At 40.1% G+C, this 26,652-nt stretch overlaps 1 protein-coding gene across 4 annotated transcripts in view; it reads left to right on the forward strand.

The window, feature by feature from the left end:
• The first annotated feature begins 2,531 nt into the window (after positions 1 to 2,531).
• Positions 2,532 to 26,652, forward strand: part of mzt2b (mitotic spindle organizing protein 2B) — a 117,443-nt gene continuing 93,322 nt past the window's right edge. For 2 of the 4 annotated variants that reach the window (XM_057818980.1, XM_057818981.1), the window contains exons 1-4: positions 2,532 to 2,647; positions 2,827 to 3,025; positions 3,204 to 3,364; positions 3,561 to 3,698. In XM_057818980.1, the coding sequence (XP_057674963.1) occupies positions 2,859 to 3,025; positions 3,204 to 3,364; positions 3,561 to 3,698 (466 nt within the window). In that variant the 5' untranslated portion in view covers positions 2,532 to 2,647; positions 2,827 to 2,858. Of the gene's footprint in view, positions 2,648 to 2,826; positions 3,026 to 3,203; positions 3,365 to 3,560; positions 3,699 to 7,955; positions 13,163 to 26,652 lie in introns of those variants that run through there. The other 2 variants (XM_057818982.1, XM_057818984.1) reach the window with 2 other exon arrangements.

Consider the following 26,652-nt stretch of genomic DNA (forward strand, 5'->3'; position numbering starts at 1 on the left):
CTCATTCAGATCATCTTTTGTTACTTTTTTTAGTCACAGCAGAAGATAAAAAGACAAAAATAAAGAATTTAAAAAAATTTAATGTCACGCCAAAATAGTTATGCAGCATTTAGCGGAATTTACAGTCAAACATTACATTTCAAAGTTTATACATTTTAACCTTCACTTTGAGTCAGTGCTTGCCTTTTATTTGAAGAATCAGTACTTTAGAAGAAATTGTGCTCATATTGTACAGTAAAAAAAGACATCCCAAAGTGTTGCAAAGGTGTTTTAATGTAACTTTATCATTTTCATAGATGACTAAAATGGTATATTACAAGAAAATTAGTCGAGGAGGTTAATTGAACCACATTGTCAAGGACTGTTAACCAATAAGGCTGCAACAACCAATCGATTAAATCGATCAATAAATTAGTGACCAACGAATTTGATAATCGATTTTTGCCGGCAGCTCTGAGTAGTCCCGTTTGGGTCCTTGTTTGTGTGTAATGTGAGGCTGCGCACGGGTGCCAATGATTACAGCAAGAGAGAGAAAGTTAACTGCTACACTCAGGTTGGGTTGCTGAATCAATAATATTACAAAGTGTCAAGAGTTAGATTGTCTTTTATGTTGTTAGAGCCAGTGTAAATCCGTCAGAGGTGAGTAAATGAACCCAATTGTATTGTTTGTATTTGTTATTGATAAGACATTACGACTTAGCACCGAGCACTAAACTAGTTAGCGATTATGCTAATTCGTGTCTTAAGTGTCCGTTTGTATTGTGTTTTGGAGAAGCATATTAGTACTGAAATCATTGTTAGATATTAGAGTTGTCTCATTTCTTCTTCTAAAGAAATCACACAGATGAACCCATTCAAATAACAGTCTTCTTTCAACACTCCCATTCAAACTGTAAATTGTCATACAGGAGAGTGTGCTTTGAAATTTGGATTGAAATAAGAAAAATTGATTCATTACAGCCTGCCTCCTCCTTGTTCGATTTTGTTTTTCAGTTTGTTCAACTTACTCACTTCTAGCCATTTTCACCGGAGCAAGGCCCTTCGCTCCCGGCCGTTACTGGATTTTGCAGATTTTGCAAGGCCCACAGAAAATTCTGTTCTACTGCTATATAAACATGGAACCCACCAAAAGAAAGATTAGACTCTCTTCTTTCAGCAGAAAAAAAAGTTGGTTCATATCTTTTTCCATTCTTTAGAAATCAGCATTAGAAAATAGCTTAGTTTGAGCAATTTTCCAATTTCTGATGAAAAAACAAAGAAATTGAGCTTTTTGTGAAAGCATACATTACAAACATAACTTTGACTTATACACAGCCATTTTTTTCTTTAGTTACATCCCAAACATCTGAATAATCTTTTCCTTTTACAAAATAAGATAAACAACAAGACAAATTGAGCTTTTGATAGCAAAGTAACAATTTATTTACACAGAGCTAACTGAAAGATGACGCTGTTCTGGCCACGACAGCCGGTTAAACTTTTCACTCATCGCCGTCTGTCTCATAAAGATGAATTTTTTTGAGTCTCTGCGGGCTCTGCTCGCGAGCAGCACCGACTCAAAGGCATTGTCCGCTGCACTAGTGGTCACGGTCGTTCTGCTCGGTCGTCCAGTGCCTGGAATCCCGGGCGTCCTACTGGTTGTTCTGCTCGGTCGTCGCCGCCTGGCATCCATTCGGTCGTCTTCCGCCAGTGTCCGGCCGTGTGGCTTGGCCGTTCGTTGCCATTGAATCGGGTTGCGGGTCTTACCAAATGCGCTACTGCCCTCGAGTGGCCAATTTTATTGCCTTAAAATGGATTTTCAGCTTTGTGCTTTGGAGCTAAATTGAATCACGACCCAGAGATGTCTTTTAAAAAAACAAAACAAAAACGTAAAATAAGTAAAAATACGTCTTTGGGAAATTGAAACAATTAAAAATAGAACGTATTAATGCGTTTTTGGGAGCAAATGAGGTAAAGAAAATAAATGAGTCATTGACACAATTTATGACAGCGCTTTTCCCATAAGATAAAAAATGTCAATCAGCAGCATTTTTTTTACTTGAATGAACAGGAATTTTGTCTTGTGTACTGAGAAATTCTTTTCATGTTTTATATTCAGAAGCTGCATAAAAACTATAAAAAGCTTTATTTACTTAAAACAGTACAGTTGTCGACTACAGTTAAATCAGGAAGCTGCAATAAAATATTTTTTGAAGGAAATAGTCATTTATTTTGTCGTCAGTGTTATTTACAACATGCCTAATAAGTTAAATTGTGAATGTAATTGAAAAAAAGTGACATTCATCCAATTAATCATTTAATTTATCGTCCCATTCATCAATTATAAAAAAAATCGTTAGTTGCAGCCCTACTAACTATAGTGTCGGATGAGTTGCACTTGGTGAGCTATTTTCTACATTATTTAGTCAGAGATCACTCGTTTAAAAGTTACAGTTGTTTTAATACAAATCACTAATAATATATAGTGTTTTGGCCGTAATTAATAACAGCGATTCTTTTTGATGGACTGTACTAGAAATAAACTGCGCGGACTTCACATCCCATAGTGCTGTGCGTTGCGCCGCATGATGATGACGTATGAAACGCGCCTAGTTTGTCTCTCGTTTGCATCCTGTCGATGAAAACGGCTCTAAAAGTTTATTCCGCGGTACGTATTCTTTGCTATACGTAATTCTGTTGAACGGAAGGTTATTTGTCGGAAGTCACCGCGATGCTAATTCACGACGCGAGTCACATGCGCTCTCCGCACAAAGCTAGCTAACAAGTAGCAGTGAAACACTGGCCTAACGTTTTTTTGCTTGTTCTCCTTATTACACTGTCTTGCAGTTCGCTTTCACTTAATAGACGTCCCTGCAACAATGTCCCACCCAGTGGGACCTTCCGCTCCGGACTCCCCGGCAGTGGTGGTCACCGCTAACGTGCAGAAATACGCCATGAAGAAGAAGAAGATCCTGAACGCTGAGGAAAGTGAGCTGTACGAGCTGACCCAGGCTGCTGGGATCACCCTGGATCAGGAGGTGTTCAAGTGAGGATGATTACTTGGGCACAATGTTGTATCAACCTTTTAAATAATGATCATTCAGAAGTAAATCTCGAAAATGTCCTCATGTTCTTGAAAACATACTAAAAATGTCAAGATTAGGCTTCCATGTGGCCATAACGGCTCACAATACACTTCAGTTGAGACGGTTTTGCCGTTATAGGATCATAGTGGACTTGCTGAAAATGGACGTGGCTCCTCAAGTGGTCTTACAGACTTTGAAGGCCATGTGCGCCGGGCAAAGGGTCTCCGAAAGCTGTGGCGGGGACGCCTCCTCCGTTTCCCACGGTGGTGGCATCCCCTCCACCAAGGCTGAGGCCAGAGGTTAGTATTTTTGTGTGTGTTACGTCAAATATCTTCTCAGATTTAGTCAAATGCTTCAAAACTCATCAGACTGTGCTTCGCAACACCGATTGACAATTACATTTTTAAGGGAGAAAAAAATCAGATTCATCATCCTAACTTAGCATGACTTTTATTTTAATTCCTGCATTTTTTTTTGGTTCCCCCTCTCAACAAGATGAAGGTTTGAGCTCAGGGAAGAGTGTAAAGGTCCCCGCAGGTGCCCCCACGGCCCTCGGACCCCGAGCCACCAGGGTCAATGCCAAGATGGCGGCATATGCCGCCCAAGATGTGGGCAGCGCTCCTCACGCACAAGGTCTTGTTCAAGTATTTGCTTTCTTTTTTCCTCATAGCTTTGATTATTGTCTGTGTTACTTACTGAGTGTGTGTTACTTATGCTACATCCACTCTTGGATGGATAACATAATTATTTAGCAAATAGCCCAAGGCCTTCTTGGCCAGGTATGTCAGGTGCAAAATAGACGGTATTACCTTATCCATCCAAGTGTAAACATAGGGGCAGTTTACATGGTGACTGCGCCACCAAGACGCAATGACTGTGTTGCGGAGTGGCCTCACGTTCATATTAGGGGTGTGCCATCTTAGGCACCCCATGATTCGATTACGATTCAGGGTGCTACGATTCGATTCTTGAACGATAATCACGGTATTGACGATGATCACTATTATCACGATTATCGATGCATCGTACATCACGAATTAATAAAGTAGACAAACAAATTTTTGTCCATCATTTATTTAAAATATCCTAATGATTCAATAGGAACGATGGTAACATGCCCATACAACAAAAAGCTGCCCATAAGCTGCTTTTTTAAATTTATTTTTACAAGAAAGTGCAAAAACATACAACTTATTTCACTCAACAAAACAATAAAATTTACACAGGTGGAATGAATTCCACATTTTCTGGAAACAAAGTGTTTTTGGAATTAGCCTTCTTTTAAGCAATATACTTTGTTTTCAAAGATTTGTGTACTATTTCGCATGTTTGTAGTGTTACCGCTGTACTTAATCATGGTTTTAGACGTTCTGCATATGAAATACACGTTAACTAATTAGCTTAGCGCTCTGCGCTAACTATTAACACCTCAAAAACAACAACTATAAAGGCTGAACAGAACAAGAGGGTTAGTGTACTCACCAGTTATAGATGCTCACGGGTCTTAGCAACAGACTCAGGACATTTTTCAATTGATATGACTTGAAACTACAGCTGGAAAGACGAGGAGCATTGAACTATCTCTCTTTCCCCTTCGCTCTAAAAAATAATGTACGCACAGAAGCTCGACCCAGCCAGCCAATCTGTTCCTGCCTGTCTCATACACAAATTTATTTTCCAGTCTTTTGAAAAAGATTAAATCCCTCACTCAGTTACAGGCAGCATCCATTATAACATGCTTGCGTCCGTTAAAGGTGTCCGGGCAGCAGACGTGTCTGGAATTTCGTTCCGCTACGAGCGGCTGTCATAAAGTTATGAGGGAAAATCATCGTTTTTGAGCCTTTATGAATCAGTATCGAATCGTCACGTGTCGAATCGTGATGCATTTAATAATCGATTTTTTGGAACTCGTCTAGTTCATATGGTGTTGGCGAAGACTGAAGGCAAAGACCTAAAACTTGGAATCCTGCCTCCAAAGTGGAATGATTTGATTGGGGGGGGCTTGCTCTGCATCCGTATCATTGGAAAGCTCCTGCGCTGATAATGTCAGCACTCGCACACGTCACATTGGCTGTGCGCAGTGGTGCTACTAAACATTAAAAACGGCAAATGGCGGCATGTCTGCTTTAATTCACTGTTTTAATAATATTTTTAATTTAAATATGTTAAATGTTTCCATTTGTATGCCTTTTGGAGCAAAAGAAAAATGGCATTGCTTGGAGTGGGCGGGCATGTTGTCTTCCGGGCTGAGGAGGTTGTTGGGATCAAAGTGCATCATTCACTGTTGCCTTATAAATCTGCACTGCCCCCTAGTACCTGGTATGAATACTACATTGTTTTGATGCAGAATTGCGACAGTGGTCGAATAGAGACGGAACCATATAGATGCAAAAATGAAATTTTTCGTCTTCTCGGAGAGTCACCATGTAAACGGCCCCATAGCCTTAGTGTCTGTTACTGAGTGTTGAAGTTTTACTTGACATGGGTGTTATGTTTATATTTTGTGTTTGTTACATCAGGCGTGTCAAATGTACAGCCCGAGGGGTTGTTCTGCCCGACGGGCACGTTGTAGCTCATTCATACTGTACGTAATAAAATCAGATGCTCTTATTTTGACATTGGTACTGTAAAACCGTAGATTTGTGTAATCGAATGCATGCACTACTGCGCTTGGCTTACTTTCATGTCTGCAATTTACATTCGTTCATTTGCCCAGTCAAAATGAACTGGACGTTTAGCACCGTCAATAGCAGTCAATTAGTTAATGAGATAGTGACCCAAAAATGCCCTAAAACAGGGGTCCCCGACGACCGGGCCACGGACCGTCGTAGTGCATTTGGTACCGGAGAAATAATAAATAATTAACGACTGCATTCTGGCCGATTGACTTTGGCCTGTGCCGCTTAACACACCAATATCCCTGTCTACTCTAGATATACAACTACAGGCTAGGAGGTCGTCATAGAAATGCATTGATTGGACTGTTAGCAGTACATCTTTTTTTGTATATCTATGTGTGCTTGGCCTCGATAATAACGTATGACGTACTGTAGGTCGTCGCCCATCACATTTGTTCCCGGAAATAATTAGCCCCCACACTAGAATCACTGAAAAACAGACGTCTTTGGACAGATTTTTTAAGGGGAAAAGGGAACCTGACGAGCCAGAAGATGAGCCTACAACCTCGAAAAAAACAATCTATGCTACTTCCCAATCACTAAAGACCCACGAACTGCGAAAGAGTGGATTCGTGACCCGTATGTGAATAAACCGAGTGATTAGAGCATGTCTGTGCAACAGGAATATCAGCTTGTAGAGATCACAAATGACGGCAACCTTAAACGTACATTTGAGACAACTCCTCTACGGAGGTTCTGGATTAAAGTCATTTCGGAATATCCTGACATCGCTAGGAGAGCACTGAAAACTGTGCTACAATTTCCAACTTCGTATCTTTGTGAAGCGGTCTTCTCCAACTCTCCCATCTCGTCTCAATGAAACATGCTCAGGCCTCCCACTGATTCAGCGGGTGAGTTGTATTTTTCCTGCACTTAACACGACGGGGCTAAAAACAAATGTTATTTTATATTTGCTATATTTTTCTGCCGCACATTGCCGGTGTTCTGACAAATTTGGCATGCGCGTAACGTTAAAAATGACCGCGAATAGAGCGATTCCAAAGTGAACACTACAAACTTTCTTTAAAGAAAGGAATATTAACTTATGTTTGCCATGTTAGCTGCACACAACAACTGCACGCAGCTCTCTCACTTAACAACTTCGCCGTGTCATTAAGCATTAATTTACGCCATTTTTGTGTTGCACATGTATGTTTATGATGTAAATCGTTTTTTAGCACCGTTGGATAACATTGAGAGTCCCAACTGAATATAAAAGAGGGCTTTTTTCACTGCCATAAAAGCTTTGGGAGCAAAATTTTAGAAGGGAGCAAAATTTGACTGAACACCGGTCCGTGAAAAAAAAGACCCAAATCACACCGGTCCGTTGTGCAAAAAAGGTTGGGTACCCCTGCCCTAAAACAACAAATCAACAAGAAGTCGCCTGAAAATGCCCCCAAATTAATAGGAAACAGCCTGGAAATGCTTGAAAAATCAAAAGGAACTGATCCAAAATTTACAGGAAGTGACCTGCAAGCATCTTAGAAAGAGGAGGAAGTGACACAAAATTAAGTAATTGCCTGTCATTGACAACAATAGACGTCCAATTCATTTGACCACTCAACAGTCAAAATGGAGTGGACGCCAAATGCAGTCAAAGGCAGTCAGTGAGTTAAGTTATTTGACTAAAATTAAACTAGTCCGACCCACATGAGATCAAATTACAGTGAATGTGGCCCACCAACCAAAATGAGTTCGACACCCCAGTGTTGCAGAAATGGTTGTAATGTGTTTTTGTCTGGCAAATGTGTATCCTTATTTTCGTGATGGCGTGCATTTACTGCCACTGCGTAGTTGCGTGTCCAGATTCACTCTAAAATGTCATTTAAAGGTTGTGGTCTTGATAAAGCATGTGTGCACCGTTCGGAAAATCCCTAAAAGCAATATTACTTTTCGTCCAGTACTATTACTACTACTACGACATACGCCTCCACTGCTACTAATATTAATATTAGGACATAAAAACAGCTTACAAGAAAAGAAAAACCACACATTTAAAGGACTATAAGTAAAATGGTCTATCTTGGTGTGTGTGTTTAAAAAGGGAAGACTGGTAAACGCACTGCGTTGCATCAGTACTATTTTATTCCCTCGATAGTCTTTCGCTGAATGACAACGTTCCACATGGAAGCATTTTCTTTCCCTCCGGAATGTTTGCGGCTCTCCTCCTGGCATCGTGGCTTCACTTTTTCCATATTCTCTTACGGTTCAGCAGCCGTGCGAAGCAAAGCGGCGGCGGCGTCATCGACCGGCACCGACAAGATGCGCGAGGCCTCTGGCCAGCGGGTGCAGCGGCAGCCGAGCGCCAGCAGAGGGCAGAAGACAAAAAGCTCAGGAAGCAGCAGCTCCTCCTCGCAGATGTAATGATCATAAAACTATTAACTACTGTATTTTCTGTAAATATTACACTAATATTTCCTTTATGCTTAGCTTTTTCTAATGCACACAAATCACTTAATAGACATTCGACGTGAATGATACGTTACAGTTTAGTGTAATAATTGGTTTAGCAAGTTATGATCTTGGTTTGTTAATATCTATTTAGTAGCTTTTAGACCCGTTATTCAACCTGGACAGTGCAGGTGAAATTTCCTGTAAGGCAATCTGCATAGATCAAATTGGGTTATTAAATGTAAATATTTGTAGGAAGGGAAAGATTACCTACATTTATTTGTAAAATTTCAGCTCCCAATTTTACTGGGTCACCCCATTTGCTTCCTCCTCTCAAAATAATGGTAATCAAATTTGAAAATCATGTATAAAAACAATCATGTTTTCGCTCTGGAAGCAGATGCTGTGTGTGCGTCCTTACCTGTTGTGCAATATTTCCTAGAATAAACTTCCAACATTTTTCAACAAATTTTCATTTTGTCATTTCTTTAATTAGAATTGCAGGTGATGACATCTTTCCAAATTATGCTAGTTAGTAAGTTTTAATGTTTTTGAACTTTGATAACTGAAATGAAAAACTTAATTCATTGCCTCTAAGAGCTATACAGTATGCATATTTCCAATAAACTACACAATGCTCATGAATATAAAACAAAGAAATATAACAACGATGCTTGTGTAAGGCACAAACAAGGTGGTGAGATGGCAAGAACTGCTACAGTACTCTGGCTGCAAATGTTGGCTTGTCCATTTAGATCTTTCAATTAGCAATGAGCTCGGTCAACATCTGATGACGTCAGCAGAAAGTGCTGAAAATTATGGAAAGTAATTACACCTAAACACCAGAAGGGTGAAAAAACACCAGAAACACAGGCAGCTGCAATATGCATATTTGCCCCAAACCAGTGTCGATATTATCCGATATTTTAAAATGCTTTAAACAGCCGATATTTTCGGCTCACCGATAATATCGGACAACTCTAATTTTAAACAATATGTGCTTTTACACAACTGTGTGTAACGTTAGCCATAGTCGTACTTGGAGAGCTATGTAATTTTTGAGATGGTACTTTTTCTTAATGTAAAGTAATGGTGTCAGTAGTATGGCCTGCGAGCCAGTTTTTCTTGGCCCGCAGCAAATTACAAAAAGTCATTATGTCCAGCACAAGAAGCTTAAGTTTACCGTTACTTTCTATTGCACTTTTCAGTTTCAACACTTGATGGAGCTATTCACTTAAACAGTGCCTCTGCATTTAGCTGCGAGGACAGAGTGATTCCTAGTCTTTTGTCTTTGTGAAGTTTTACAGCAAACCTTTGACAAACAGCTTTAACCTTCCGGTTATGTCGATGGCTCAAATTAACCCGTTTTAAATTTTACCAGATCTTTTAAAGTGAAATTGCTATTTGTGATGTTTTTTTCCATTTGGATGTTGACTCACAGAGGTCAAATTTTTATTTATGAAACATTTCAACACATTTTGCTGTGAAATTGTTATTTGGGTTATTTCAGGATATTTACTAGTAGAGGTCAAATGTACCCATTCTTTGGTGTTTAAAAAAAAAAAAAAACATTTAACATTCATTGTAGTTGACGATCCATTTTTGATTGTGAGGTTCATTCGCCCTCTACCAGTCAAAAATGCATCAGACGTCTGTCGCTGACAATGGCAGCCAATGAGTCTGAGCTTAATTTTTTTAACTTTAATTTTTTAATAAATTTTGGACACTTGTACATTCCTTGGGTCAAACTGACCCAACAAAACTCAGGTAACAAGAGAGTTAAGAGAACATGCTACAAATCCCAAACCCATAAATGAACATGTTGAATTGGAAATCGGAAAATTTGTAGAATTTAACTTGATGAATATGAGACCAGTGATACCATAATAATATATAATAATCTTGATCTCATTTTCCTGTAATATATATCGATTAAGGAAGCGATTAATCTTAAGAATGGGTTAAAACGTGTCAAAGTCTGCCCACCAATTTCTCATCGGCCAACATTGATGGCACTAGACCAGTTAAATGGAATGGATTGGACTTCTACAACTGATAGTCATTTTAAGAGTTTTAATTTAATTTGAAAGAGTGTCATGCATGGTCACCACTGATGTAAAATGCTCAAAAACCACAGATTTACTGTATTCTTGTGTAAACTGAATTGTTGATCTGGAGCCACATGGGGGCAGTAGTACGATGCTTAGAATACCCCCCCCCCCCCCCCAAAAAAAAACCTTATATGTCCAAATTGTTGCAGGGATCCATGTTGATTGTAGTCAACGTGGTGCTAAACTGCACGTTTTGTTTGTATATCTGCGTGCGTTAGCATGTGAGAGCGTAAACGGAGAGGCGGCATGCCGCTTTAGGGGTCATTTTAAAGGCCACGGGCCGCCCGCCTTTTATGTGGCCGTCCATCCTGTTTATACGGCCCTGCCTGCGCGCATTGATAGCGGCGCGCCTGTAATTGATGGTGCCATATTGCTGCGGCGTAGCCTGTTTAATGGGCCTTGACGGAGCAAAAGGGGACGGCGGCGCGGGACTAGCTTAACCCTTCCCGCGCCTCGGCACCAAACTGGGGCGATTAGCGTGCCGCTGCTCACCGTGATGGCCGCTTGCTTCCTGATCAAGGAAGCGCAGACGCCCCTCTGACTCCACTTCCAAGAATAAACAGTCGCCAGCTGTCGCCGCTCGCCTCTGTTGTTGCTTGCGGGCGGCCTAAACGTGTTTGACAAAGCCGGTAAACGACGGGGAATTTGTGCCGAGCTTATGCATGTCACCTCTAGGGGGCAGTGTGGCCCCGACGTTGTGGGACTGTGCCCCTCCCCCCTCGCTGGCCCCCTGAAGCTCGCTGCATCCACCCTGCCTGGCCTTTTTGGATGTGTTTATTTTCTTATGAGGGAATTTCACTCTTCCATTAAATGGAGAGCACTATCCCTCTCTCACATTCAGACAAACTAGAGAGCGTGTGCCTGCGTCCGCACGCTATATGCGCCATTAATCAATAGATACGAGCAAACTGCGCGGCTCGGCCGTATTGTGCAAAGCAAGCGAGGCGGCGCGTTAAAAAATGAGGCGTTCAAATCGTTAACGTCAGCGCTTTGACCAGCGCAGAGAAGCCGCCATTTTGTCCGTCGTAATGGTATCGAAACAGACATTGAGTAATGCGGGACTAGATGGGCTATTGACGACAATAGACGTACAGTTCATTATGACATTTTTTTGGCATCTGTCATGGTCAATGCGTTAAAATTTGTTGATTTTAATACATACTGGCAACACCTAGCTTTGGTCTTTGTTAAAATGATCAAATCTTAATCATTAAGCCTCTTATCCGTAAATATTCTCTGATTTCTGTAGTCCTCGAAGAAAGCAGACTGATTACACTTTGGAGTAGGGATGTCCTGATCACATATTTTTGCGTCCAAGTCACAAAAGCGTCTCACTGAAGATATCTCTGCCAAAAGATTACGGGTGTAACGGTACATGTATTTGTATTGAACCATTTCGGTACACAGTGCTTGGTTCGGAACGGAGGCGTACCGAACGAGTTTCCGACGTAATGTAACCCTTACTATTCGAGGCTGTGAGTCGATCGGGTTACAGTTTCTTTGAGTAGATTATATTTACTCCGTCGTCTCTACTATAATGAGGACCAACACGTTAGGACAGTATAACCCAGAAACGTCAACGGCGTGACAACGTGGCCGCCGCGAGAACGCAGTGAAACGCGGGCATTAAAGTCAATCAGCCAATGCATACCAGTCGCAGTGTGGCCTCATTCTTTGTGTAGATTATATTTACTCAGTCTTCTCTACTATAATGAGGACCAACACGGTAGGACAGTATAACCCAGAAACATCAACGGCGCGACAACGTGGCCGCCGCGAGAACGCAGTGAAACGCGGGCATTAAAGTCAATCAGCCAATGCACACCAGTCGCAGTGCGGCCGCATGTTAGACGCGTCCCAGAAGCGGCTCAACATGGCGCACGCGAAAAGAACGGCAGAATTTATTATTTTACACGAGATGCGACCCTATTGCGTCAATACTACTACCGGTAGCTAGGATCGGGCAGACTGGAAGTCACTCGTGTAAAAATACGGTGGATTCGGTCGATTTTCAAACTAATATGCAATCGTAACCCACTTTTTGAGTCCATCAGATCTCTTGAGTGGTAGATCGGGGCACAGTTGAGTTGTCTTTGTTGATTTACTGCTGTTTTCTCTGCTATAATAATAACCAACACGGCTCCGTGTTCAATACAAAACCCTCCTACCACAACAAAACAAGTAGGAACTAATATTCACGTAGGAACTAAAGTTATACAACATAAAATATACAATATAAATGAATACTACATCACATTTGTAAAATATAAACACATAATTAAATAATAGCCCATTTAAATAAAATTAGCTAAAACACCTGTAATAAATAATAATAATACACAGATCCAACTTACACAATAAATTTTTTTAATTTCTGTGTGGCGCTTTAACTTGAAAAAATCCACCATTAAAGATTTTGAAAACCGTTCATAAGAAAAAAAAGATTCATTGAGGCATTTCATTAGTAAACTACATGTTAAAATCTTTGTCATTGGGATTGCTTTTCGCTTTAGCACAGGACTTCTTTTTTCTTCTTTCTTTCAGAAAGAAAGCTGACCAATACGCGGGGTCTGAAAGGCAAATTGTTGTTGGATTATCTTTAAATTCCCGCTACTTTTTGAGCAGAATTCTTGCTTTGTATAGGCTAATATTCCTATTGTTGAAAGCACAAAGGTGTGTAATAAACAACTAGCACATTTATATTTTGCATTTTGTTTTCTTACTGTACCGAAAATGAATCGAACCGTGACCTCTAAAACGAGGTACGTACCGAACCGAGATTTTTGTGTACCCTTACACCCCTACAAAATATGTAACACTAGCTATTAGGTGGCAGGGTGTCCTAACTTTTTCCTCAGTTACAATATGCCTTTTTGACAATACTTTTGGTTTAATGAGTAAAACAATGTTTATTTTTGTTGTTTACCTGCAATTAAATCATTCTTTTCCAGAGATAAAGAAAAACAAAATCAGACATTGATATGTCAACATTTCTTAATAAAGAACTGAATATTTAATGGGGTGTCCTAATTTTTTCACATGACTGTGTGTGTGTGTGTGTGTGTATATATATATATATATATATATACATATATATATACACACACACACACAGTATATGTATATGTGTACTGCCCAACACAGTGCGTTTCCTTTTGCACTGCCTGACAGCCGGCTAACATTGTATCTCCTTCAATAAACACAAGTCTTGGTGTTGTTTTTATATGAAGTAATTCATTTGAGTTTGTGAAACTGTAACAAAGAAACATGCATGCATTCAACACAACTGCACAATACACGCCGGTTTACAAATACCATGTAGACACCACACTTCACTTGAGCTGCAAGCTATAAGTATAGATTAGCTTCTGTACTGCTGGACTTATTAACAAATTTCGTTCATATAGCTTTTCCCCATAAACCAACATATCCTGCAGTTTCCAAGGCAAACAGGTAGCAGCACTCAACAGCGTCAATGTGACCGACAGGCTGTGTACTTCACTAAAAGTGAATGAGCTTGTGTTCCAGTCTGCTTCACACTGTGGATGCAGTGAATTATCATGACCACAAGGTGGCAGTAACATACTGTAAAATGTTAACTGGCCCTAAACCATGGCGACTCCAGCCAGCACAATAGTTTTCCTTTTTTTTAGGGCTGTCAAACGATTGAAAATTTTAATCGAGTTAATTACAGCTTAGAAATTAATTAATCGTAATTAATCGCAATTAATCGCAATTCAAACCATCTATAAAATATGCCATATTTTTCTGTAAATTATTGTTGGAATGGAAAGATAAGACACAAGATGGATATATACATTCAACATACGGTACATAAGGACTGTTTGTTTATTATAACAATAAATCAACAAGATGGCATTAACATTATTAACATTCTGTTAAAGCGATCCATGGATAGAAAGACTTGTAGTTCTTAATAGAAAAATGTTAGTACAAGTTATAGAAATTTTGTATTAAAACCCCTCTTAATGTTTTCGTTTTAATAAAATTTGTAAAATTTTCAATCAAAAAATAAACTAGTAGCCCGCCATTGTTGATGTCAATAATGACTTACTCAATGCTCATGGATGCCTATAAAATCAGTCGCACCCAAGCGCCAGCAGAGGGCGGCAAAACTCCATAAAACACAACAAGTCATTTAAAACTCTCTGAGCGGGGCATCTGCGTTAATTGCGTCAAATATTTTAACGTGATTAATTAAAAAAATTAATTAACGCCCGTTAACGCGATAATTTTGACAGCCCTACTTTTTTTTTTAAATTACATATAGCATAAGTTAAAAACCGGATCCTTTTCAACCGATTCCGATCTTCTGAATAATGACCTGATTGGCCCGATTTCTGATCATGTGATTGTATCGGGACAGCCCTACTTTAGAACAATTTCAGTTAGATTTTCATCCTGTTTAAAGCTGAAATTAGCAAAATGGCAGTCACGTTTTTCCAACCACTTGAAGACCCCCCCCCCCCCCCCCCCCTCACTTTAGCTAGATTCAGACCGCAGTTCTTAATGCTCAATTCCGATTTTTTTTTGTCATCTGATTTTTTGGCGTGCCTGTTCAGACTGCCTTTGTCCATTGAGCCCATCCAAGTATTATGCATGCGCACTAATTCGCAGTCCGACACCTGCTGAGCAAACTGATCTGAGCTGGCTCTACGTCATTCTTGGGTGATATTTTGATTCCGAAAAAGCGGACGCAAATAACAGACATTATAATCTCCGTTTAGTCTGATATTCAAAGTTTATATCGATTGATAGAACTAATGCACTGACGGTATGTGTGTGCGTCACCCAGTTGGCGCAGACTCTTGGCCATTTAAGCAATATTGAAATATTTCTTATTTGGTGCACAGAAAGAAAGCTGAGCATTCTCGGGCATGTCTTTTTTTTTTTTTTGTCATTTTATTTGATTTTTTTTTAAATGACTGTGGTCAAGCCCGCCGACTGCTTGAAAGCTGAGTTTAAGCTAGCTGCTGACGCTAATGCACAGCTCTATCGCTGCCGTATCTCCTTGTCGCTCTCATTTTTTGCTGAGGTAATTGCTGCACTAATTCCGATTTTGGAGACTTGAGAGCACAAACAGCAGGCACACAAATGTGGCCCAGAGCGGATTTTAACCACATGCGAAAGTGAACTAGATGGATTTTAAATGGTCCACTTCTATGCGACTCGTCGCATTCACACTGTCAAGCTAATGCCTCACTCAAGTTGGAAAAACACGAAAAAATTGGATCTGTGCATTAAGACCTGCGGTACTATGAACCTAGCCTTTGTCGTATGTTATGACTAGTGGCCACAAATTATGATGTCAGTGCTATATTCTTTGGAAAAACTCATTGCAGCATGCCGTATTTCTTTCATATTTGTTTTTGTATGTTTATATGTTTAGTACTCCCCCCCCCCCCATAATTTTTGGATGTCGATCGCCATCAATGGTAGTCAAATTCGATTACTCGAAACTAGCCTCAGTTTAAATGGATTTGATGTCTGTAACTGTTAATGGCAGTAATTTAAATAAGAGATGCAAGCAACAAAATCTAGAGCAGTGGGTCTTAACCTTGCTAACGGTACCACAAGAGTTTCACATTCACCGAACCTTTTGGAATGAGATAATGAAGCAATTTCATTCAAATCCAAAACCGATGTAGCTAAGCTAACAAGCTATATACTGTTAGCGAATTCACGCTCAAATTTCTTCTCATTTTGGTAGCCTGTTTTTAAACGGGTCAACATTTTATGTTTATTGTTTTCATTTTAATCAATGTCGAGATCCCTGTAGCCCCTTAGACTTATTGAACCGCTGGGGTTTGATCGAACCCAGGTTAAGAACCACTAATCTAGAGCTATCAGAACCTAAACCCCCAAAAAGTCCAGGACCAAAGTCAATATCTCAATTTATCACATTTGATTATTTTTTTATGTAAAGGTTTATTCATGTAAAAAAAAAAATTTTTTTTTTTTAAAATCTGATATTCTATTATGTTGCCCCCTGAGCTAATGGAGAGGAGCTGATTAAGTGACTAGCGCCATCTAGTGTTGAAGCTTAGAGGTACAGTAGAAACTACATTAAACTCAAGCTTCTTCTGCGGCCCATATTCAATGACTTTTGGTGCGGGCCAGTAAAAACTGAGAAGCGATCCGCAGTTTGAACACCCCGTGTGATACGCGTATCGCGCGACATCAATCAATGCCATTGGGCAGGTGTCCTTAATATTATGGCTGGTCGGTTCGTGTATAGTATTCCCTGTGTGCAGCCAAGTGCATCGGAATCCTGTTTTCTCGCTCAGTGCTTCTTCCCCTCCTCCCCCTCTCTCTTGCCCGTTCTCTCCCTCCCTCCTTTCTTCCTTCCATCCTTCCTCCTCAGCGGCAGATTGGCTATTTCCCGCGCCCGGCCGGCCGAGCTCTTATCAGCCGGCCGAGTGCTGATTGTTGCTGTGTCTCTCAGGCTGACTGACAGTTGGCGCGCTGGCTGCTGAAATGGCTGATTTGGTCAGTGTTTGTCTGCACCGCCTTATCTGCGCCGCTTATATTAACTGCCTTGACAGTGTGCGCCGGCAGTCTCGCTCCATCTTGCGGAGGATTGGTTTGGGGACCCTACACCGCCCCGCCCGCACTCTATACGCTCTTTATCCGCTCCTGTCTGCCTCTCGCTATTCCATATACTATGTATGCAAAGGCCGGTAGTGAAGAACATGTTTCACTGCCATTGACGATGATAAATGTCCAATCCATATGGAACAGGACGTTGTTTTCGTCAATGATGACGGTAACGAAAATATTACGGCGACCATTTTTACATGACGATGAGATGATGAGCTAAAATCGTATCTTGGAATACATGACGATGAGATGATGAGCTAAAATCGTGTCTTGGAAGACTGAAACAAAACAAGACTAATGCTAGTTTTCGTCTGACGAGACGACACCAAGACGAAAATGTGACATGCAGGTAGTCCACGGGGTTACGAATAAGTATTGTTCCTTCGCTGGCGATGTAACCGGAATTTCTGCGTGAATTGTAATTATTCCTTTAAGTACCTCTGAATAAATCTCAAAATAGGCATCCAAAAACATGTATTATACGCCATTGTACTGTCCTCACCAAGACGTTGGAACTAAGTCCTTGCTAGACAGCGAGCAAAGCTATAATCTTTCCCCTCTCTCTCTATGTCACTCGGCTGCGCGACTTATTTGTGGGAGCAAATGCGCTGTTCTTTGTGTGCGCAAATATTTTCTTCGTGAGTACATGCGCTCTTACTTGCGCGCGGAAGTACTACCTGCTCTACGCTTCCTGCGCCAAAATAAAAGCATGTGTAACAAAACAAAAGTCAACATTATAGTCAAATTCACATTTCTCCAAAGGGCAGAACAATATCAATAAAACAAAGTAAAAAAAAAAAAAAAGATGCTGTGAGGTACAATAAGGTACTGTTGATGAAACAAGCAAAAAAAGACGACTGTAGACAAAGTGGCGGACGAGACTCGTCGTAAAGTCGAAATCATGTTAGTCGGATACGTCGTAACCCAGGGATTAGCTGTATTTTCTGTCATATGTTCACAATATGTAACATTGTCTTAATGTACGTGAAGTAGGTCAGCCTGCATTTTAGCAGCGTTTGGGTTGTGTCACTCGTGTGACGTGTACTGCGCCTCTCCCTCACTCCCCTCACCGGTGTTTAGGTAGTCCTTCAAGCTAGGATGTGCTCCAGGCTTGCTTATTTTGAAACGCATGAAAATATTTGTGTTCTTATCTTGGCAAAATAGAATATGTTGCGCGTTAGCTTTTAAAGGTCTGTGCTGAGTGATCATCACACACTAAATGTAACGGATAGCGTAAGCATAGCATTCGCTTTAGCACCATTAACTTTAACGTAGCAAGCGTCCTTTTAAACAACACTAATCCATATGGATCGGGAAGGCTCCCTGTCCAAATGGATTGGAAGTGTTTTGCCTTAAGCAGCACACAATGACTTAAGACTCAGCTTGCCAGTGAAGCAGTGACATGTGTTCCGTCATGTCATAGAAAATGTCATCTACGAAGAAACTGTACGAATGCGTTCATACTGGTAGTGAATTTTCGGATTACTCAGTCAACACCTTAAAAGGCTAAAGCTACATTGCATATTCCCTTATGCAAGATAATAAAATGTCTTACAATATTTACAAAACAGGCAAGCCTGAAGCCTCCTGTCGAAGCCTGCCTTCAAGCTGCTGCAGGGTCCTTCAGTGGTCCTACCGTCAGCCAAAGGCGGCCACAGTTGCCCAACACAAATGCTTGATCAAAATCCTTTTCATTGGCTTATTTTTGTGTTTTTTAATCGGCTAATTTTTTTGTTTGATGGTCGACGTTGGAAAAAAAAGTCCATGCATCGACCCGATATATCGGCCGACCTCTAATATCGGCCGACCTCTAATATGGACCATGGCTGGAAAACTGTGATAAAAGGTTTAAAAAATAAAAATAAAAAATTGCAAATTCACAAAAAACTGCAAAAAACAAAAAGTTTTAGTCTATCACTGTCAGTGATAGTCAATAATTTATATGGCCTGCCAGTCAAAGATACCATCGTTAACCCTGTTTTTTCCCTTCCATGTCGCTGTCCTGAATGATATGGAAGAGCAGTGAGCCAACGTGACTCACTGATTTTTCTGGACGTGTACAAAACGAACAGAGGCCAGACGCTGGCTATTTCATGGCGAGCCCCTTTCACTAAGCTGGCTTTTTTTCTGTAAAATGTACAGACGCGGCAATTTTCTGGCTCAGGATGTCGTAACAGATGCTGGAATAAGTCGTGCAATGCGGCAATTTTCCAGCGGAAAGCAGTTTAACACTCGACACGTCGTACGTGTGCATGCGTCGGCTGCGTGAAAGGGGTACACTTCACGCTGCGGCGGCAATATGTAATGTCCACACATAACGGACCGGCCCCCGCTGGCATTGTAAGCAGCTCAAATAGACAGAACCCAAGCAGGTAAACACGGCCTCCTTAAGCTTTATTTATTTATCCGCTTTATTAACGAGAGGCTGTTGGCTCCGTCTGTTAGCGGCAGATGTGGAGACCAATGGAGTTCAAATTCACTGGCAAAACCCCTTCGGCAATATACACACTTGCTTGGAATCATTTTAAGTGGGGATGTATGTTCACTGATAGGGTAGGCAATCACCAATTTCAGGACAATATAAACAAAATAGCATATCTAAAATATGATATTGTAGACATCAGATATTGTAATGTCACAGATGTGAATTTGATAGAAAAACAAAAATAGCTTTACACCTCATTATTTCATTTATCTTAAGTAAGTAGAGGTCTGGAGGTTACCTTGTTAAAAATACCAATCAAGCAAGTGCAGTTAGACAAAGTGTAATTCAAAATGACACAATCATACTTATTAGCTGCTTTTCAACCAGTATGTGGACTTTTGTTTGGCTCATTAGGCGCTTTCGCACTGTTTAAACCATCTGCAGTTCCTTTTGGGGGCCGATGACGTAGTTTGCGGTGTTCCACATAAAAGAACTAAAGACCAGAACCTCGAGTTCATACTACCATTTTAGGTCCTACTCTGAGGCTGGCCAGTCTAAAAAGCACAGCCACTTGGCTTTTCTGGTCTGTATAAGTCTAGAGGAGAGCCAGTTGGCAAAATGACATTTATTAGATGCTCTTTATAGTCACCTACCGGAGGCTAATTATAACCAGCATAGTCGTCGTCACCTTGGAATGTGTTTACCAAATGGCTCTGACTAGACCTTAAGCATAGTCAAAAAATCCCAGACTTCCCAGGGTTAAACCCTCAGATGTTTTTTACATACAGTTCATGGCTTCTAGGTGGGTTTAATTGAAAATGCTGTTCTCCTTTTCCTGCTGAGTGTGTATTTCCATCACTAAGTTAGCATTGTCCTTGTTGACGCTACAATATGTGGTCGTCTTTCTATGTTAATTCTAATTTGTTAGAAACCTTTACCTCTTTCTGGACTAAAACGTTTGAAATTTCAGGATGAAGGTTTTTTGAGTAATTGCCAACTAGACAAAATTTGTATGAGATTTTCGTCGACTAAAACTGGACGAAGGTGACCACATTTTGAAAGACTAAAATATAACTAAGACTAATAAGTATTTTCGTCCAAAATACTAAGACAAAAATTAATAGGCTGCAAAAAAAAACAACAACAAAAAAACCCCACTGCCATCTGGTGTTAAAGCTGAGAAGTGCAGAAGTTGTAGGCTTAACTCAAGCTTCCTGTGCGGGGTCAAATTCAATGATATTTTCTAGGGCTCTCAAAATTATCGCGTTAACGGGCGATAATTAATTTTTGTAATTAATCTCGTTAAAATATTTGACGCAATTAACGCACATGCCCCGCTCAAACAGATTAAACTGACAGCACAGTGCAATGTCCACTTGTTATTTGTGTTTTTTGGAGTTTTGTCGCCCTCTGCTGGCGCTTGGGTGCAACTGATTTTATGGGCTTCAGCACCCATGAGCATTGTGTAATTATTGACATCAACAATGGCGGGCTACTAGTTTATTTTTTGATTGAAAATTTTACAAATTTTATTAAAACGAAAACATTAAGAGGGGCTTTAATATAAAATTTCTAGAACTTGTACTAACATGTATCTTTTAAGGACCACAAGTCTTTCTATCCATGGATCGCTTTAACAGAATGTTAATAATGTTAATGCCATCTTGTTGATTTATTGCTGTAATAAACAAATACATTACTTATGTACCGTATGTTGAATGTATATATCCGTCTTGTGTCTTATCTTTCCATTCCAACAATAATTTAAAGAAAAATTGGCATATTTTAGAGATGGTTTGAATTGCGATTAATTACGATTAATTAATTTTTAAGCTGTAATTAACTCGATTAAAATTTTTAATCGTTTGACAGCCCTAATCTTTTCATAATTTGCTTAAATTCTGATTGTTATTTTTTTGGTCCATAATAGCCGGCAAAAATTTCAATTGTTTTCTCACAATAGTGACGGATTTATTTTTTCAGATGACTTGAGTTTGCTTTTCCGAAACATGACAGAAATTTGAGAGGTCTATCAAGATCCCAAAAGGATAAACTGATTAACTAATAGACCATTAATTTGATCATTAAATTAAAAACAAAGTTGCATATACTGTAAATGAATCCTTGGCACTGTGCTGCATTCCTTGAAAAGTGCTTGAACGACCACATATTTTGGACATTTATGTACTTTATGAATAAATGATCACGTTTTAGACTCTCACTTCAAATGGATTGGACGTCAATTGCTGTCAATGGCACTGAAACATCACTCGCTGCCTGCCCTCTTCGTTAAAATAAATTGGACTTCTATCCCTCTTGACGGCAGTGAATGCGTTAAAAATAGATTTATAAAATTAAACCTCGACAACACAAATGGGAAAAAAAAATTAAAGTTTTAATTGCGTTTTATCAGTCTTTGCCATCAATTAGCATCCTACATGCGTAACAACAACCACTGTCTGGATGTCTTCTCATTTAGGAGTTAAACGTAGCCAATTAGAAGCAATGAAAAGCGTCACAGTGGGGAAAAAAACAAACACAAAAGAAAGTGTGCAAATTACCAAGACAAAGACGGCAAGCAAACTGCCTTTGGCTTAATTAATAGGAATTAGGAAACGTGTCACACGTACCCCAATGACACACACTCCCACAAACAACAAGAACACATAGAAATGATGACGATTCTACGATTATTTAGTTGCCAATTAGCGGCGCGCTCGTCTTCACAGACTTGTATTCATGCCGGAGCGACAATGCACCACCGCATATAAAAATAATTTTTCATATACAGGCGGCGTGAGGCGAAACAATGTCCGTTGCAAAAAACGGCCTTCAATCGACCATTTTTGGGCTAACTTTGCGGCGCTGTGACAAAGAAGACGAAATAGCGAATGTGATCAAATTGGGAAAAACAACTTTATGCAAAGTTCAAAACCCAAAGATAAGAAACGCAAACACTTAACGTCGTTCGTCTGCGTAAAACCCACAAAGATAGTTGAACTACATTAACTTTACAACTTAACGTTTGACCGGTTACCGGTTAGTTAGCTTCATTTCGGTCATGCGTTCATTTGAGAAAACGGCCAAATAGGTGAGAAAACAGCTACCGCTTTGCTCTGTTGGGAAGGGTTGGCAGCAAGGGCGTAGGTTTGCATAGGGGCGGTAGGGACATAACACTCCCAACTTTTCAGGATGCTCAGATTGTCCCCACCAACTTTTAAGCAACTTTATTTGAATTATATAATGATTATAATTATGATAATTATTAATGATAAAATTTGTCTTCCCATATGTTGTAAGAATAGAATTGACCCTTCCATTATTCAGTGAATTAATTTATTTTCATTATGTTCAGAATTATATTGACCCTTTTTCACTTGCTGAATGTGCCGGTCCATTTTTTTCTCCCGCAAACGCACGTTTGATTGGATGATGAATGATGACTAGAACAAACAAACACGCACACTCGCACAACTGCAACAGAAATACATGTCAACATGACGTCTCCTCCACCCCCTTTAAAGACGAGGGATATTAGATTTTTTTGGGGGGCCAGCCGCAGTAGCAGCAGCCACTGTAAGTAGACGTCAATGTTGGGACGTGGGGAAAACGCCACCAATTTTGCTACTGAAAGTCTGACAGTTAGCATTACATTAAACTGTGTGAACTTGCCAACCTGCAGCTTACAATCCTCCTGGACTGTATGCGTTTTCTACCGTTAACGTTAATTATCTGTGCATTTATTCATTAATTAAAATATATTTATTTTCTCCATCTTTCATTTAAAAATAATTTTTTGCAGCCTACGCAGACGTTTCTTTAACCCCCCCCCCCAAAAAAAGAACACAAAAACACAGCTACTCTAAATTTCCTTTGTATGAAGAAAGGTGGATTTACCCCAAAATATCAGTTTTAACTTTTTTTCATTTTTACACACAGCATATTTGTAAGAAATGTAGCCCTGACCTCCGTTCACCTAATCTTTTTGGTCTTGTTAATGTCCCGTCCCCAGCAAAAGGTGTATAGGCAGGTTATGCTGTTCTAGCGTCCCTACCAGTTTTGAGACCAAACCTACGCCCTTGGTTGGCAGCAATCATTATAAATAGATTGGACATTTATCACAGTCAAAAGCAGACAGTAGCTGCTTTTGGAACCTCAATACTCGGTTCCTATAACTACAGGTCTTGCGATAGAAAGACATGTTGGAAAAGCACGTCTCCAAAAAAGGCGGGTAGATATTGAAGTCAACCCCGTCTGACCCGACCAATCCCAGAAGTGCCACAACAGGCGTCACTTGCGGACACTTCCTGGCACGTCGCCCGCCTCCCCTTTTGAAGAATGAGCCAAATATCAGCGTTGTCGTGTTATGTCATGTCAGCGCCCCGACTCCTCTGCATGTGTAAAGACAGATTATCTACATTTTTCTGCCACATGCTTGCAGTCGGCGGCGTTTATGCATGCATGAGCGCACGCCTATTGTGTCGTCTGCCGGCATTGTCTAAGCCGACGACCCCCATTGTCGGCGACGTGCCGGTGTGCGCATTCACCTGTCCGTCACCCAAGTTTAGGAAGCGCTGCTACCAGTATTTGCATACACCTCCCCCCGACCTGCCGCTGTCAATATTTGACTTTTTACACACGCACTTACAGACACAGTCGGGTTGTTTTCAATTCTGAAGGGGAAAATTGACCACCGTTAAGTTGGCCGACCATCAGACACAAATTTATATAAAAATTATGTAATTCGTTTCTGTTGAAAAAACTTGTGCTGCTATTGTTTTTGACATTTTAACAATTCTTTTATAGCTCAATCTGAGGACAACCAGCCCCCCCCCCCCCCCATTTTGATTTAAAATGGTGTAAATTGTTTATGCTGTCAAAGGTTTGGTTTGTGCTGCTATCGTTTTCGAGATTTTTTTAATTTATTTTTTTCCCCAAACAATACACACACACATTACAGACTAGGAGTGGGAACTAGGGTTGTTCCGATCATGTTTTTTTGCTCCCAATCCGATCCCGATCGTTTTAGTTTGAGTATCTGCCGATCCCCATATTTCCCGATCCGATTGCTTTTTTTTGCTCCCAATTCAATTCCAATCATTCCTGATAATTTTCCCCGATCATATACATTTTGGCAATGCATTAAGAAAAAAATTAATAAAACTCGGACGAATATATACATTCAACATAAGTACTGTATTTGTTTATTATGACAATAAATCCTCAAGATGGCATTTACATTATTAACATTCTTTCTGTGAGAGGGATCCACGAATAGGAAGACTTGTGACTTTGTATATTGTGACTAAATATTGCCATCTGTGTATTTGTTGAAGTTTCAGTAAATGATACTGAAGGCCATGCCCAAATGCATGATGGGAAGTGGAACCATGACTGTGCGTAGTGCTACCAATTGATATATCTTCTCTGCGTTGGGAAATAACATAAGGTGTTAAGAAAAAGATCATTTGCTACCTTGCTTCCCCACATTGCTTCCCATGATATTTCTAATCGTAGTGAGAGGGATTGTAAGGCTTTAGCCTATTAAAAAAAAGGCTCCAAAGGCTGCCAAAATTCACTCTACTCATTTTACGCTGCCCTTTATCTCTCTAAATGGGTAAAACGGCGCCATTACAGATTGAGCGCGACAATGCGTGAGAGGGTCGTGCAACGCATGCATTAATTGCGTTAAATATTTAACGTGATACATTTTTTAAAAATGACCGCCGTTATCGGGATAGTTTTGATAGCCCTACCTTAAGCCTAAACTAAAGACTCTGGATGAGTGTAACATATCATGTCTGTAACGTTAAATACAATTAGAAAATGATTTAATTAAAAAATATATATTTTTTAAAAAAAGGCATGGCCGATATTTTTTTGCCGATTCCGATATTTTGAAAATGACGTGATCGGACCCGATCGATTGGGACATCTCTAGTGGGAACCTTTTGGTACCCAAGATACGATACTGGTTGCGATACAAAGCTCACGATAACGATGATCTGATGGTACAAAGATTATCGATATATTGGTTAGGAAATCCTTGTAAGATTTTCTACTAACAACTAATAAACAGAAAAACAAGTTTCTGCTGTGAATTGGAATGAGTTTATCACTAGTAGACGTCCAATCAATCTGAACTGGGAGGGTGGCAGCAGGGGCCATACCTCCCACTTCAAACGGATTGAATGTCTATGGCCATCAGTGGCAGCCGATGCCAGGCAATGAGGTCATTTTGGGCCATTAATGGTCATTTACCTGTTGATTTTCAGTTACTTCCTGTTGATTTTGGGGTATGTTATGGGTCACTTCCTGTTCATTTTGTGTTGCAGAACAGGAAGTGACCTGGGAAACACCCAAATGAATAGGCAGTGACTCAAATTCAACAGGAAATGACCTGAAATGCCCTAAAATGAACAGCATGTGACCTATAAATGCCCTGAAAATCTGTGAATGCTCTGGTTTCGAATGAACGAACGTTCCCAGTCTAAATGGATTGGGTGTCGAGTACCGTCAAGGCAGCCTTCGGGTTAACTGAGACAATATTATGGTGGAAGATTTTGGTAGGACCTTGTTGGTTCTTTTTTTTTTTTTTTTTTAGACATTGACACCTTTTTAAAATGATATCTTGATTCTTGCAGGAGCATATCGATAACCTTTTGGGATACAAAGTATCATGATATATCACCATTTCGATATTTTGTCACACCCCTATTACAGACACACACTACAGCACATCAGTCTAGTTTTCAAGATACTGCGACATTAATTTCGAGTGATGATGTCACGCATCCCCCCATTTATTGCATAATGGACCCTAAATGGTGACATTCGTTTATGCTACGTTTCGTTTATGCTGCAAAATTTTTTTTGGTACTGTCATTGTTTTATAGATATTGAGATATTTCGAGTGATGACGTCACTCGCAGCTTTTCCGGAAGTGATAGCAAAATCAACAGCACGTCACCTGGAAATGCCCCAAAATCAACAGAATCAGCCCGGAAATATTCGAAAAGTCAACAGGAAATGATGAATTTACAGGAAATTACCAATAAGTATCTTAACATTATGAAGAAGTGACGCAAAATGAACTCATTGCCTGCCACTGACAGCCATAGACGGTAAATTTACTTCCACTGGAAGAAATGGCTTTGGATGCTCATCTTTCAGTGTCATTGACAGAGCAGTCAAAATGGACTGGCATTATCAATGGGAGCCAGTGAGTTATATTCTCTCATTTTCAGAGTGTGCGCAGTATTTTTAACTTAACAAGAGCACACAGCAAATAGCACTGGAGATATGAAGAGCTAAGACGAGGAAGGAATTATGACATACGTATATAGCGATTGGTTTGTCTA

The sequence above is a fragment of the Corythoichthys intestinalis genome, chromosome 17 (assembly GCF_030265065.1).
Source record: "Corythoichthys intestinalis isolate RoL2023-P3 chromosome 17, ASM3026506v1, whole genome shotgun sequence".
NCBI classification, from domain to species: domain Eukaryota; kingdom Metazoa; phylum Chordata; class Actinopteri; order Syngnathiformes; family Syngnathidae; genus Corythoichthys; species Corythoichthys intestinalis.